At 47.3% G+C, this 16004-nt stretch overlaps 1 protein-coding gene across 1 annotated transcript in view; it reads right to left on the bottom strand.

Moving 5' to 3' along the window:
• Window positions 1–623: 623 nt before the first annotated feature.
• LOC139367810 (calcium uniporter protein, mitochondrial-like) overlaps window positions 624–16004 on the bottom strand; it is a 46967-nt gene continuing 31586 nt past the window's right edge. Inside the window, exons 6-10 of the mRNA XM_071106148.1 lie at window positions 8428–8532; window positions 8051–8211; window positions 6505–6708; window positions 6018–6134; window positions 624–3262 (exon numbers count right to left, since the gene is read on the bottom strand). Coding sequence (XP_070962249.1) covers window positions 3179–3262; window positions 6018–6134; window positions 6505–6708; window positions 8051–8211; window positions 8428–8532 — 671 coding nt within the window. The 3' untranslated portion in view covers window positions 624–3178. The remainder of the gene's footprint in view (window positions 3263–6017; window positions 6135–6504; window positions 6709–8050; window positions 8212–8427; window positions 8533–16004) is intronic.

Raw genomic sequence — 16004 nt, 5'->3', positions numbered from 1 at the left:
ACGATTCATAGATGTGTTGCTCTGCTCTTGGCCTCCTGTACGTATAAACACACACACACCTCACACCCTCTCACACACACACACACACCTCACTCCCTCTCACACACACACACCTCACACCCTCTCACACACACACACACACCTCACTCCCTCTCACACACACACACCTCACACCCTCTCACACACACACACCTCACACCCTCTCACACACACCTCACACCCTCTCCCTCACACACACACACACTTCACTCCCTCTCACACACACACACACACACACACACGGACACACACCTCGCTCTCTCACACACACACACACACACACACATTTTGCTTACCTCATCCCCATTCTCAGAGTCTATCTCTGTTCATTAAATTGTAGAGTACCAGTTTGCTGAACATAGCTTACTCAGCATGAATAGACCTATACTGATGGTACAGATGGTTCGGTCATAGACATTTGACGATGAAGGTCTCTTCCAATATGATGATTCCAATCCTCTGAGACTAGAAATATCTGTCTATGTATGTTTCCCTTACTGCTCTAAACAGTCTGTCCCACAAAGGCACCACGTTCCGTGGAGATCCCACGCGCGCACACACACACAGACATTATTATTACAATATTAATATGTCTCTTTCTTTATATCCTCACAATTAGGTTGGTGTAAAGAGGTGAGCATATTCAGAAATGGTACACAGTCGGGCCACAGCTGTTTGTGAGGGTTCTACAGGGGTACATCGTCGCTGTTTGTGAGGGTTCTACGGGGGTACATCACAGCTGTTTGTGAGGGTTCTACGGGGGTACATCGTCGCTGTTTGTGAGGGTTCTACGGGGGTACATCACAGCTGTTTGTGAGGGTTCTACAGGGGTACATCGTCGCTGTTTGTGAGGGTTCTACGGGGGTACATCACAGCTGTTTGTGAGGGTTCTACAGGGGTACATCACAGCTGTTTGTGAGGGTTCTACAGGGGTACATCACAGCTGTTTGTGAGGGTTCTACGGGGGTACATCACAGCTGTTTGTGAGGGTTCTACAGGGGTACATCACAGCTGTTTGTGAGGGTTCTACGGGGGTACATCACAGCTGTTTGTGAGGGTTCTACAGGGGTACATCACAGCTGTTTGTGAGGGTTCTACAATGTTCTCTTGGCTGATATGAGTTATAGTGTAGTTGGAAGGAATTGTAGGATATGTGAGTGGCACGTGGAATCTCTGGGCCAGAAATCCTTCTCAGAACTCTGTTTGTGGATGATGGGTGTTTGTCTATGAAGCCTTGGTGGGCTATATTGCTGGTAGTACAATGAGAACAGTGTGTGAGAGAAGAAGTGGGGAGAACCTATTGATACGGGGGTCCTGTATGGTTGAGACATTACTGAAGAGATACAGATATGGTATATCAACTATATTACTGATATAGGATGTTAAAGAGAGAGCTCCTCCCCCCACTGAATGATCTAAACCTCCTCTATCTTCATTGGGATTGATTGTATATTATTAGTATATTGTTTCTCATAACAAATATAGCTTCTAAAGTAAAACATCTGGGAATACTGGAACACACAGTGATGTTGTTATCGGAAGTACTATCCTCCAATCCCGGCGCAGCATGTTACAGGAAACAGGAAGTCGATAGAAAGTCAACAACAGGAATAGGAAGTGAGGTGTGGTCACCTGACCTCAACTCCGTCTATCCACTTCCTGTAAAGGCTGTGACAATCTGAAAGGCGCCTGATAAAAGGTCCTTGTCATCATTAGCAATATGCTCTGTGGGTAGCTGTCCGTCAGGCAGAGAGGGCGGGAACTGGTTACAGGCGGGGCAGGGTTGGCCACAGCCAATCAGACGAGACAAAAGGGGTCGGCCAAGGTCAACGTTCACGGTCACCTAGAGGGTCACAGGAACCCTTGTCCAATCACAGCCATGTCCTCCGTGCATGCAGAGGTCAGAGGGCTGAGGTTAAAAGTCAGGGGGTGGAGCAAGAGGTTCCCAGGTAGAGGATATTCATAGGACACAGACGTCCCGAGGCCCCACAGGAGTGGTGTGTGTGTGTGTTTGAATGCTGCACTGTGGGCCTAGCTAACACATAGATATAGCAACTGTTAAGTGGCTTGGGGTTGGAGTCCCGGGATATCACCACACACACTTATAGACGTGTCCATTTGTCTGCCCCCCTCCACCTCCGCTGTAACTCCTCACACTGCAGCGTGTCACTTCCTGTACGTCCCCTAGAGCTTCCTGCAGGCTGTGCTGAAGTCCTGTTGCATATCCATAGCACCCAGTTTCATCTTAATCTCCACCCCCAGACACAATTTGATTCAGTTTCTGTTCTTTCTAAACCTCCTCTACAGATGGGTTTACTTTATAATTTGAGTTTTCAAGTCAGAGAAATTTAAGAAAGGAGAAAATGTAAAAAAAAAGAAGAAAAACTTCCACGGTCGGTCGCTAAAGGGAAGGGTTTTAACAAAGAGGAGTAAAGGTGGACGGATGGAGAGAGAGGAGGGGGGTAAGGAAAGGAGGGATGAAGGAGCGGAAGAGGGTAAGGAAAGGAGGGATGGAGGAGGATAAGGAAAGAAGGGATGAAGGAGAGGAAGAGGGTAAGGAAAGGAGGGATGGAGGAGGATAAGGAAAGGAGGGATGGAGGAGGAGGATAAGGAAAGGAGGGATGGAGGAGAATAAGGAAAGGAGGGATGGAGGAGAAGAAGAGGGTAAGGAAAGGAGGGATGGAGGAGGGGAGGAGGGTAAGGAAAGGAGGGATGGAGGAGGATAAGGAAAGGAGGGATGGAGGAGAGGAAGAGGGTAAGGAAAGGAGGGATGGAGGAGAAGAAGAGGGTAAGGAAAGAAGGGATGGAAGAGGATAAGGAAAGGAAGGATGGAGGAGGGGAGGAGGGTAAGGAAAGGAGGGATGGAGAAGGGTAAGGAAAGGAGGGAGGGAGGAGGGTAAGGAAAGGAGGGATGGAGAAGGGTAAGGAAAGGAGGGAGGGAGGAGGGTAAGGAAAGGAGGGATGGAGAAGGGTAAGGAAAGGAGGGAGGGAGGAGGGTAAGGAAATAGGGATGGAGAAGGGTAAGGAAAGGAGGGAGGGAGGAGGGTAAGGAAAGGAAGGATGGAGAAGGGTAAGGAAAGGAAGGATGGAGGAGTGGAGGGATAGTTGAAGAAAGCAGAGGAGGACATCACTCTTCCCATCAATCTTTGCTGGCGGCGGTGAGTTGCTGGACAGGGAGTTGGAGCTGGAGGGGGTCCCTCAGGCGTTTCAGATCTAACTCCACCTGGGGGGGGGGGAGAATAGTATGAGAAATGTGTGAATTCCTTCTACAATTGCAAATTTTTTGTCATAACATTTCAATCCAGATTATAAAACCATGACAGGGTACATTTTGTGAAAGCATGTTAATGTGTGTTAATGTGTGCATGCCTGTGTTTGTCTGTGTGCTAGCATGCCAGCCTGCATCTGTTCCTGCCTACATAGGGTTGGTATCGGGGTTAGTGTCGGGGTTAATGTCGGGGATGGGGTTAGTGTCGGGGTTGGGGTCAGTGTCGGGGTTGGGGTCAGTGTCGGGGTCAGTGTCGGGTGGGGTTAGTGTCGGGGTTGGGGTTAATGTTGGGGTTGGGGTTAATGTTGGGGTTAGTGTCGGGGTTGGGGTTAGTGTCGGGGTTGGGGTTAGTGTCGGGGTTAGTGTCAGGGTTGGGGTTAGTGTCGGGGTTGGGGTTAGTGTCGGGGTTGGGGTTAGTATTGGGGTCAGTGTCGGGTGGGGTTAGTGTCGGGGATGGGGTTTATGTCGGGGGTGGGGTCAGTGTTGGGTGGGGTTAGTGTCGGGTCGGGGTCAGTGTCGGGGTTAGTGTCAAGGTTGGTGTCGGGGTTGGTGTCGTGGTCGGGGTCAGTGTCGGGGTTAGTGTCGGAGTTGGGGTCTATGTCGGGATCAGTGTCGGGGTTGGGGACAGTGTCGGGGTGGTGTCAGTGTTGGGGTTAGTGTCAGGGTAAATGTTGGGGTTAGTGTCGGGTTGGTGTTAGTGTCGGGGTTGGTGTCGGGGTCGGGGTTAGTGTCGGGGTCGGGGTTAGTGTCGGGGTCAGTGTCGGGGTTGGGGTAGTGTTTGGGTTAGTGTCGGGGTTGGGGTCAGTGTCGGGGTCAGTGTCGGGGTTAGTGTCGGGGTTAGTGTCAGTGTCGGGGTTAGTGTCGGGGTTGGGTTTAGTGTCGGGTTTGGTGTCAGTGTCGGGGTTAGTGTCGGGGATGGTGTCGGGGTCGGGGTTAGTGTCGGGGTTGTGGTCAGTGTCGGGGTCAGTGTCGGGGTTGGGGTCAGTGTCGGGGTCGGGGTTGGTGTCGGGGGGTTGGTGTCGGGGTTGGGGTCAGTGTCGGGGTTAGTGTCGGGGTTGGTGTCGTGGTTGGGGTTGGTGTCGTGGTTGGGGTTGGTGTCGTGGTCGGGGTTTGTGTCGGGGTTAGTGTCGGGGTTGGTGTCAGTGTCGGGGTTAGTGTCGGGGTTGGGGTTAGTGTCGGGGTTAGTGTCAATGTCGGGGTTAGTGTCGGGGTTGGTGTCAGTGTCGGGGTTGGTGTCGTGGTCGGGGTTAGTGTCGGGGTTGGTGTCAGTGTCGGGGTTAGTGTCGGGGTTGGGGTCAATGTCGGGGTTAGTGTCAGGGTAGTGTTTGGGTTAGTGTCGGGTGGGGTTAGTGTCGTGGTTGGGGTCAGTGTCGGGTTTAGTGTCGGGGTTGGTGTCAGTGTCGGGGTTGGGTTTAGTGTCGGGTTTGGTGTCAGTGTCGGGGTTAGTGTCGGGGATGGTGTCGGGGTCGGGGTTAGTGTCGGGGTTGTGGTCAGTGTCGGGGTCAGTGTCGGGGTTGGGGTTAGTGTCGGGGTTGTGGTTAGTGTCGGAGTTAGTGTCGGGGTCAGTGTCGGGGTCGGGGTCAGTGTCGGGGTCGGGGTTAGTGTCGGGGTCAGTGTCGGGGTCGGGGTTAGTGTCTGGGTTAGTGTCGGGGTTGGTGTCAGTGTCGGGGTTGGTGTCGTGGTTGGGGTTGGTGTCGGGGTTAGTGTCGGGGTTGGTGTCAGTGTCGGGGTTAGTGTCGGGGTTGGGGTTAGTGTCGGGGTTAGTGTCAATGTCGGGGTTAGTGTCGGGGTTGGTGTCAGTGTCGGGGTTGGTGTCGTGGTCGGGGTCAGTGTCGGGGTTAGTGTCGGGGTTGGGGGTTAGTGTCGGGGTTAGGGTCATGTCGGGGTTAGTGTCAGGGTAGTGTTTGGGTTAGTGTCGGGTGGGGTTAGTGTCGTGGTTGGGGTCAGTGTCGGGATTAGTGTCGGGGTTGGTGTCAGTGTCGGGGTTGGTGTCGTGGTCGGGGTTAGTGTCGGGGTTAGTGTCGGGGTTGGTGTCAGTGTCGGGGTTAGTGTCGGGGTTGGGGTCAATGTCGGGGTTAGTGTCGGGGTAGTGTTTGGGTTAGTGTCGGGTGGGGTTAGTGTCGTGGTTGGGGTCAGTGTCGGGGTTAGTGTCGGGGTTGGTGTCAGTGTCGGGGTTAGTGTCGGGGCTGGGGTCAATGTCGGGGTTAGTGTCGGGGTTGTGGTCAGTGTCGGGGTTAGTGTTTGAGTTGGTGTCGGGGTTGAGGTAGTGTTTGGGTTAGTGTCGGGTGGGGTTAGTGTCGGGGTTGGGGTCAGTGTCGGGGTCAGTGTCGGGGTTGGGGTCAGTGTCAGGGTCAGTGTCGGGGTCAGTGTCGGGGTCAGTGTAGGGGTTAGTGTCAGTAGCGAGGTTAGTGTTGGAGTTGGGAATAGTGTCGGGGTCAGTGTAGGGGTTAGTGTCAGTAGCGAGGTTAGTGTTGGAGTTGGGAATAGTGTAGGGGTTGGTGTCAGTAGCGAGGTTAGAGTTGGTGTTAGTGTCGCGGTCGTGGTTGGTGTCGGGTTCAGTGTCGGGGTTAGTTTTTGAGTTGGTGTCCGTGTCGGGGTTAGTGTTGGAGTTGGTGTCCGTGTCGGGGTTAGTGTTGGAGTTGGTGTCCGTGTCGGGGTTAGTGTCGGGGTTCGTGTTTGAGTTGGTGTCCGTGTCAGGGTTAGTGCCTACCTCAGCGATAGTGTCTTTCAGCTCGTTGTACTTGTAGATGTCAAAGCGTTGTCTCTTCACCCCCTTGTGGAAGAACAGCAGGTACTGTCTGTCCCTGGCGTCTGGGTAGATGTACTCCTACAGGACGGGGGATATTCTGTCACAATAACACAACACACAAATACACCTACTCCAGAATGCTACAACTTCTACTAAGGAATATACTGTATACATACTGTACACCAACAGGAAAACGAGGACACATCCGTGAATGAATCAAATGTGAATGAGCCAAACGCGAATGAGCCAAACGCGAATGAATCAAACGCGAATGAGCCAAACGCGAATGAACCAAACACGAATGAACCTGCTCCAAAAACGCTACTAGACTTTAAAAAAAGTGAAACTTGTTCTTTAAACACACAAACACAGTCTGGCCCTGTAAAATGCTTGGATTTGCTGTGTGCTATAGAGGGTGTGTGTGTGTGTGTGTGTGTGTGTGTGTTACCTGGCGTGTGAGTACGTAGTAGGAGTACATAGCCATGGCGGTAGCGTAGGTAATGAAGTAGGTGACAGGCTCCATGATGTCCCAGGAGTACTCCCACCAGGTGAGACGCGCCAGGATCCCAAACTGTGTTGCCATGTAGGCCATGCCCCCCCACAGCACCCAGGTGGTACGACGCTCCGCCTTACGACTCAGCTCCTCCCTCACCTGGGCAAACAGCCAATCAGAGACAGCCATCAGTCATAAAAAGGAACACCAACTCAGTTGTTAAGAATGTAGTGCTTGCAACACCAGGAAAGCGGGTTTGATTCCCGGGACCACACATTCCCCCCCCCCCCCCCGTGTCAAATCGCCAATTGGTAAACCTATCCATTATGGGATTAATTGACACAAACAAACATTACAATAATTCACTATGGTAATTAATGATCATTCTTCTTCCGGTGTTCTCTGCATTGCGCATTGCATAAAGAGTAAAAACAATAAAGTAGCGTTGGATAAAAGCATCAGCTAAGAGATAGATATAATATATAACTCACTCACTACCGTCACACTACCATCACTACCATCCATTGATTTGTGAATGAACTCTCCAAATGTGCTGGCTTGAGTCCATCCTTTCCTTGGGAGTAAACTGCTGAACACAGTTGTATTGAGCCTTTACTACCCCCCCCCCCCCATGCTAAACATTAACCATGCAGTTCTCTATCCCCCCCCCTAAACATTAACCATGCAGTTCTCTACCCTCCCCCTAAACATTAACCATGCAGTTCTCTATCCCCCCCCCTAAACATTAACCATGCAGTTCTCTACCCCCCCCTATACATTAACCATGCAGTTCTCTACCCCCCCCTATACATTAACCATGCAGTTCTCTATCCCCCCCTTAACATTAACCATGCAGTTCTCTATCCCCCCCCATGCTAAACATTAACCATGCAGTTCTCTATCCCCCCCCCTAAACATTAACCATGCAGTTCTCTACCCCCCCTCTAAACATTAACCATGCAGTTCTCTACCCCCCCCTATACATTAACCATGCAGTTCTCTATCCCCCCCTTAACATTAACCATGCAGTTCTCTACCCCCCCCAAACATTAACCATGCAGTTCTCTACCCCCCCCCCCTAAACATTAACCATGCAGTTCTCTACCCCCCCCCCCTAAACATTAACCATGCAGTTCTCTACCCCCCCCTCCTAAACATTAACCATGCAGTTCTCTATCCCCCCCCATGCTAAACATTAACCATGCAGTTCTCTACCCCCCCCCCCTAAACATTAACCATGCAGTTCTCTACCCCCCCCTAAACATTAACCATGCAGTTCTCTACCCCCCACCCCCTTAACATTAACCATGCAGTTCTCTACCCCCCCCCCCCCCCCCCTAAACATTAACCATGCAGTTCTCTACCCCCCCCCCCCCCCCTAACATTAACCATAAAGTGAATGGAATTCTAAACACAGTAATTCATGTCCATCAGAAGACAGAAAAAAAGTGATATTTACAAATGTACTTAATGCCAATAAGTGACTGTGTGTGTTCCGTACCTTCTCTAGAGGACGTAGCTGTGAGTTGAGGTCCTCCAGTCTGACCACCAGTTCCTTCTCTTTACTAAGCTGATGCTCTTCTATACGCATGGTGGTGTAGAGCTGCTGAACCAGGAACTTAACGTCGTTCAGACGCTCTGCCTCGTCATTGGCTAGGAGATCTAAAGACACACACAGAGGGTTAGAAGGTAGAAACAGACAGGCTCTGCCTCGTCATTGGCTAGGAGATCTACAGACACACAGAGGGTTAGAAGGTAGAGACAGACAGACAGACAGACAGACAGACAGACAGACAAACAAATGCCTACTTTCACCTCTTAAAAGTATGAAGTACAAAATAAATGTGTTTTCATCTCCTGACCCCTGGTCAATCTCACCTCTCCGTGGCGGTCGAACCAGGTGTGTAACGTCGTTGATGACCAGGTTGAAGTCATCCAACAGCAGGATGTCTATCCCTGTAGAAGAGGCTACTCTCGCCCCATCTGGAGGGAGGGAGGGAGGGGAGAGGGGGAGGGGAGGAGGGAGGGAGGGGAGGAGGGAGGGGAGGGAGGGAGGGAGAGGGGAAACAGGGAGGGGAGAGGGGGAGGGAGGGAGAGGGGAGGGAGGGAGAGGGGAGGGAGGAGGGAGGGGAGAGGGAGAGGGAGGGGAGAGAGGGAGAGGGGGAGGGGAGGGAGAGAAGATGGAGAATGGAAAGAGACAAAGAGAGAGGGAGAGAGACAGAAACAAAGGGATATCAGTCATGAGACCACACTCTGCTACTTGAAACACACTTCACATCCTCATCATTTCATGGCAGTAACATTTAGCCTATTTCTCTGGCTTGTCTCCCAACTGGCACACTATTCCCTACATAGTGCACTACGTTTAACCAGGGACAATAGGGCTCTGGTCAGAGGTTGTGCACTATAAGGGTTGAAATAGGGAGCTATGTGAATGTAGAAAAGGCCTCTGAGACCTTCTAATGGAGATTGTGCCTGTGTCCCAAATTGATTCCTATTCCCTAGGCAGTGCACTACTTTTGATCAGACCCCTATCGGTAGTAGTGCACTAATTAGGGGAAAGGGTGCCATTTGGGAGGCAGGTCGGATATCACAGCCTCAGAGTGAAGACATCTGCACCACTTGTTAGAGGATAATGAGCACCATCGGTAATGGAGAATGGCTTCGTCCTGCACGGTACCCTATTCCATATAGAGTGCACTACTCCTGACCACTAAATAGGGAATAGGGTGCCATTTGGGAAGCACATAAATAATAATGAGCATCGGACTGAATGGGTATTGTGGCAATATGCCCGAATACTGATTGTACAGCGCGGGTAACTATTATCTACATAAGGGATAGGCAACTTTGATGGGGGGAGGGAGGGGGGGGAGGCACTCATCATGAGGGTTCGCAGTTAACTAGTGTCTTCAACAACCAGGATTACTACTGATTGTACAGCGCGGGTAACTATCATCTACATAAGGGATAGGCAACTTTGATGGGGGGAGGGAGGGGGGGAGGCACTCATCATGAGGGTTCGCAGTTAACTAGTGTCTTCAACAACCAGGATTACTACTGATTGTACAGCGCGGGTAACTATCATCTACATAAGGGATAGGCAACTTTGATGGGGGGAGGGAGGGGGGGGAGGCACTCATCATGAGGGTTCGCAGTTAACTAGTGTCTACAACAACCAGGATTACTACTGATTGTACAGCGCGGGTAACTATTATCTACATAAGGGATAGGCAACTTTGATGGGGGGAGGGAGGGGGGGGCACTCATCATGAGGGTTCGCAGTTAACTAGTGTCTACAACAACCAGGATTACTACTGATTGTACAGCGCGGGTAACTATTATCTACATAAGGGATAGGCAACTTTGATGGGGGGAGGGAGGGGGGGGGGCACTCATTGTGAGGGTTCGCAGTTAACTAGTGTCTACAACAACCAGGATTACTACTGATAGAACAGAGTGGTTAACTAGTGTCTACAACAACCAGGATTACTACTGATAGAACAGAGTGGTTAACTAGTGTCAACAACAACCAGGATTACTACTGGTAGAACAGTGGTTAACTAGTGTCTACAACAACCAGGATTACTACTGATAGAGTGGTTAACTAGTGTCTACAACAACCAGGATTACTACTGATAGAGTGGTTAACTAGTGTCTACAACAACCAGGATTACTACTGGTAGAACAGAGTGGTTAACTAGTGTCTACAACAACCAGGGTTACTACTGATAGAACAGAGTGGTTAACTAGTGTCTACAACAACCAGGATTACTACTGATAGAACAGAGTGGTTAACTAGTGTCAACAACAACCAGGATTACTACTGATAGAACAGAGTAGTTAACTAGCGTCTACAACAACCAGGATTACTACTGATAGAACAGAGTGGTTAACTAGTGTCTACAACAACCAGGATTAGTACTGATAGAACAGAGTGGTTAACTAGTGTCTACAACAACCAGGATTACTACTGATAGAACAGAGTGGTTAACTAGTGTCTACAACAACCAGGATTACTACTGATAGAACAGAGTGGTTAACTAGTGTCTACAACAACCAGGATTACTACTGGTAGAACAGAGTGGTTAACTAGTGTCTACAACAACCAGGATTACTACTGATAGAACAGAGTGGTTAACTAGTGTCTACAACAACCAGGATTACTACTGGTAGAACAGAGTGGTTAACTAGTGTCTACAACAACCAGGATTACTACTGGTAGAACAGAGTGGTTAACTAGTGTCTACAACAACCAGGATTACTACTGGTAGAACAGAGTGGTTAACTAGTGTCTACAACAACCAGGATTACTACTGATAGAGTGGTTAACTAGTGTCTACAACAACCAGGATTACTACTGATAGAGTGGTTAACTAGTGTCCACAACAACCAGGATTACTACTGATAGAACAGAGTGGTTAACTAGCGTCTACAACAACCAGGATTACTACTGGTAGAACAGAGTGGTTAACTAGTGTCTACAACAACCAGGATTACAACTGGTAGAACAGAGTGGTTAACTAGTGTCTACAACAACCAGGATTACTACTGGTAGAACAGAGTGGTTAACTAGTGTCTACAACAACCAGGATTACTACTGGTAGAACAGAGTGGTTAACTAGTGTCTACAACAACCAGGATTACAACTGGTAGAACAGAGTGGTTAACTAGTGTCTACAACAACCAGGATTACTACTGGTAGAACAGAGTGGTTAACTAGTGTCTACAACAACCAGGATTACAACTGGTAGAACAGAGTGGTTAACTAGTGTCTACAACAACCAGGATTACAACTGGTAGAACAGAGTGGTTAACTAGTGTCTACAACAACCAGGATTACTACTGGTAGAACAGAGTGGTTAACTAGTGTCTACAACAACCAGGATTACAACTGGTAGAACAGAGTGGTTAACTAGTGTCTACAACAACCAGGATTACTACTGGTAGAACAGAGTGGTTAACTAGTGTCTACAACAACCAGGATTACTACTGATAGAACAGAGTGGTTAACTAGTGTCTACAACAACCAGGATTACTACTGGTAGAACAGAGTGGTTAACTAGTGTCTACAACAACCAGGATTACTACTGGTAGAACAGAGTGGTTAACTAGTGTCTACAACAACCAGGATTACTACTGGTAGAACAGAGTGGTTAACTAGTGTCTACAACAACCAGGATTACAACTGGTAGAACAGAGTGGTTAACTAGTGTCTACAACAACCAGGATTACAACTGGTAGAACAGAGTGGTTAACTAGTGTCTACAACAACCAGGATTACTACTGGTAGAACAGAGTGGTTAACTAGTGTCTACAACAACCAGGATTACAACTGGTAGAACAGAGTGGTTAACTAGTGTCTACAACAACCAGGATTACTACTGGTAGAACAGAGTGGTTAACTAGTGTCTACAACAACCAGGATTACTACTGATAGAACAGAGTGGTTAACTAGTGTCTACAACAACCAGGATTACTACTGGTAGAACAGAGTGGTTAACTAGTGTCTACAACAACCAGGATTACTACTGGTAGAACAGAGTAGTTAACTAGCGTCTACAACAACCAGGATTACAACTGGTAGAACAGAGTGGTTAACTAGTGTCTACAACAACCAGGATTACTACTGATAGAGTGGTTAACTAGTGTCTACAACAACCAGGATTACTACTGATAGAGTGGTTAACTAGTGTCCACAACAACCAGGATTACTACTGATAGAACAGAGTGGTTAACTAGCGTCTACAACAACCAGGATTACTACTGGTAGAACAGAGTGGTTAACTAGTGTCTACAACAACCAGGATTACAACTGGTAGAACAGAGTGGTTAACTAGTGTCTACAACAACCAGGATTACTACTGATAGAACAGAGTGGTTAACTAGTGTCTACAACAACCAGGATTACTACTGATAGAACAGAGTAGTTAACTAGCGTCTACAACAACCAGGATTACAACTGGTAGAACAGAGTGGTTAACTAGTGTCTACAACAACCAGGATTACTACTGATAGAGTGGTTAACTAGTGTCTACAACAACCAGGATTACTACTGATAGAGTGGTTAACTAGTGTCCACAACAACCAGGATTACTACTGATAGAACAGAGTGGTTAACTAGCGTCTACAACAACCAGGATTACTACTGGTAGAACAGAGTGGTTAACTAGTGTCTACAACAACCAGGATTACAACTGGTAGAACAGAGTGGTTAACTAGTGTCTACAACAACCAGGATTACAACTGGTAGAACAGAGTGGTTAACTAGTGTCTACAACAACCAGGATTACTACTGGTAGAACAGAGTGGTTAACTAGTGTCTACAACAACCAGGATTACTACTGATAGAGTGGTTAACTAGTGTCTACAACAACCAGGATTACTACTGATAGAGTGGTTAACTAGTGTCCACAACAACCAGGATTACTACTGATAGAACAGAGTGGTTAACTAGCGTCTACAACAACCAGGACTACTACTGGTAGAACAGAGTGGTTAACTAGTGTCTACAACAACCAGGATTACAACTGGTAGAACAGAGTGGTTAACTAGTGTCTACAACAACCAGGATTACTACTGATAGAACAGAGTGGTTAACTAGTGTCTACAACAACCAGGATTACTACTGATAGAACAGAGTAGTTAACTAGCGTCTACAACAACCAGGATTACAACTGGTAGAACAGAGTGGTTAACTAGTGTCTACAACAACCAGGATTACTACTGATAGAGTGGTTAACTAGTGTCTACAACAACCAGGATTACTACTGATAGAGTGGTTAACTAGTGTCCACAACAACCAGGATTACTACTGATAGAACAGAGTGGTTAACTAGCGTCTACAACAACCAGGATTACTACTGGTAGAACAGAGTGGTTAACTAGTGTCTACAACAACCAGGATTACAACTGGTAGAACAGAGTGGTTAACTAGTGTCTACAACAACCAGGATTACTACTGATAGAACAGAGTGGTTAACTAGTGTCTACAACAACCAGGATTACTACTGATAGAACAGAGTAGTTAACTAGCGTCTACAACAACCAGGATTACAACTGGTAGAACAGAGTGGTTAACTAGTGTCTACAACAACCAGGATTACTACTGATAGAGTGGTTAACTAGTGTCTACAACAACCAGGATTACTACTGATAGAGTGGTTAACTAGTGTCCACAACAACCAGGATTACTACTGATAGAACAGAGTGGTTAACTAGCGTCTACAACAACCAGGATTACTACTGGTAGAACAGAGTGGTTAACTAGTGTCTACAACAACCAGGATTACAACTGGTAGAACAGAGTGGTTAACTAGTGTCTACAACAACCAGGATTACTACTGATAGAACAGAGTGGTTAACTAGTGTCTACAACAACCAGGATTACTACTGATAGAACAGAGTAGTTAACTAGCGTCTACAACAACCAGGATTACAACTGGTAGAACAGAGTGGTTAACTAGTGTCTACAACAACCAGGATTACTACTGATAGAGTGGTTAACTAGTGTCTACAACAACCAGGATTACTACTGATAGAGTGGTTAACTAGTGTCCACAACAACCAGGATTACTACTGATAGAACAGAGTGGTTAACTAGCGTCTACAACAACCAGGATTACTACTGGTAGAACAGAGTGGTTAACTAGTGTCTACAACAACCAGGATTACTACTGATAGAACAGAGTGGTTAACTAGTGTCTACAACAACCAGGATTAGTACTGATAGAACAGAGTGGTTAACTAGTGTCTACAACAACCAGGATTACTACTGATAGAACAGAGTGGTTAACTAGTGTCTACAACAACCAGGATTACTACTGATAGAACAGAGTGGTTAACTAGTGTCTACAACAACCAGGATTACTACTGGTAGAACAGAGTGGTTAACTAGTGTCTACAACAACCAGGATTACTACTGATAGAACAGAGTGGTTAACTAGTGTCTACAACAACCAGGATTACTACTGGTAGAACAGAGTGGTTAACTAGTGTCTACAACAACCAGGATTACTACTGGTAGAACAGAGTGGTTAACTAGTGTCTACAACAACCAGGATTACTACTGGTAGAACAGAGTGGTTAACTAGTGTCTACAACAACCAGGATTACTACTGATAGAGTGGTTAACTAGTGTCTACAACAACCAGGATTACTACTGATAGAGTGGTTAACTAGTGTCCACAACAACCAGGATTACTACTGATAGAACAGAGTGGTTAACTAGCGTCTACAACAACCAGGATTACTACTGGTAGAACAGAGTGGTTAACTAGTGTCTACAACAACCAGGATTACAACTGGTAGAACAGAGTGGTTAACTAATTTAAGGCCCTGTCTGTGCTGCATTTAAAAAAATGTTTAACCTTTATTTAACTAGGCAAGTCAGTTAAGAACAAATTCTTATTTACAATGACGGCCTACATGCTCTTCATGGTTGTGGTATAGCTGTGTGGTTGTGTGTGTTTATTTCATTTCACCTTTATTTAACCAGGTAGGCTAGTTGAGAACAAGTTCTCATTTACAACTGCGGCCTGGCCAAGATAAAGCATAGCAGTGCGACACAAACAACAACACAGAGTTACACATGGAATAAACAAACATACAATCAATAAAACAATAGAAAAAGTCTATATACAGTGAGTGCAAATGAGGTAAGATAAGGGAGGTAAGGCAATAAATAGGCCATAGTGGTGAAATAATTACAATATAGCAATTAAACACTGGAATGGTAGATGTGCAGAAGATGAGTGTGCAAGTAGAGATACTGGGGTGCAAAGGAGCAAAATAAATACAGTATGGGATGAGGTTGTTGGATGGGCTATTTACAGATGGGCTATGTACAGGTGCAGTGATCTGTGAGCTGCTCTGATAGCTGGTGCTTAAAGCTAGTGATGGAGATATGAGTCTCCAGCTTCAGTGATTTTTGCAGTTCGTTCCAGTCATTGGCAGCAGAGAACTGGAAGGAAAGGCGACCAAAGGAGGAATTGGCTTTGGGGGTGACCAGAGAGATATAGCCGCTGGAGTGCGTTCTACGGGTGGGTGCTGCTATGGTGATCAGTGAGCTGAGATAAGGCGGGGCTTTACCTAGCAAAGACTTATAGATGACCTGGAGCCAGTTTGGCGACGAATATGAAGCGAGGGCCAGCCAACGAGAGCATACAGGTCACAGTGGTGGGTAGTATATGGGGCTTTGGTAACGGATGGCACTGTGATATAATGCATCCAATTTGTTGAGTAGAGTGTTGGAGGCTATTTTGTAAATTACATCCCCGAAGTCGAGGATCGGTAGAATAGTCAGTTCTACAAGGGTATGTTTGGCAGCATGAGTGAAGGAGGCTTTGTTGCGAAATAGGAAGCCGATTCTAGATTTAATTTTGGATTGGAGATGCTTAATGTGAGTCTGGAAGGAGAGTTTACAGTCTAACCAGACACCTAGGTATTTGTAGTTG

This window comes from Oncorhynchus clarkii, chromosome 16 (genome assembly GCF_045791955.1).
Source record: "Oncorhynchus clarkii lewisi isolate Uvic-CL-2024 chromosome 16, UVic_Ocla_1.0, whole genome shotgun sequence".
NCBI lineage: Eukaryota > Metazoa > Chordata > Actinopteri > Salmoniformes > Salmonidae > Oncorhynchus > Oncorhynchus clarkii.
The sequence above is the reverse complement of the archived record's forward strand: the minus strand, read 5'-3'. Positions and strand labels throughout refer to the sequence as shown.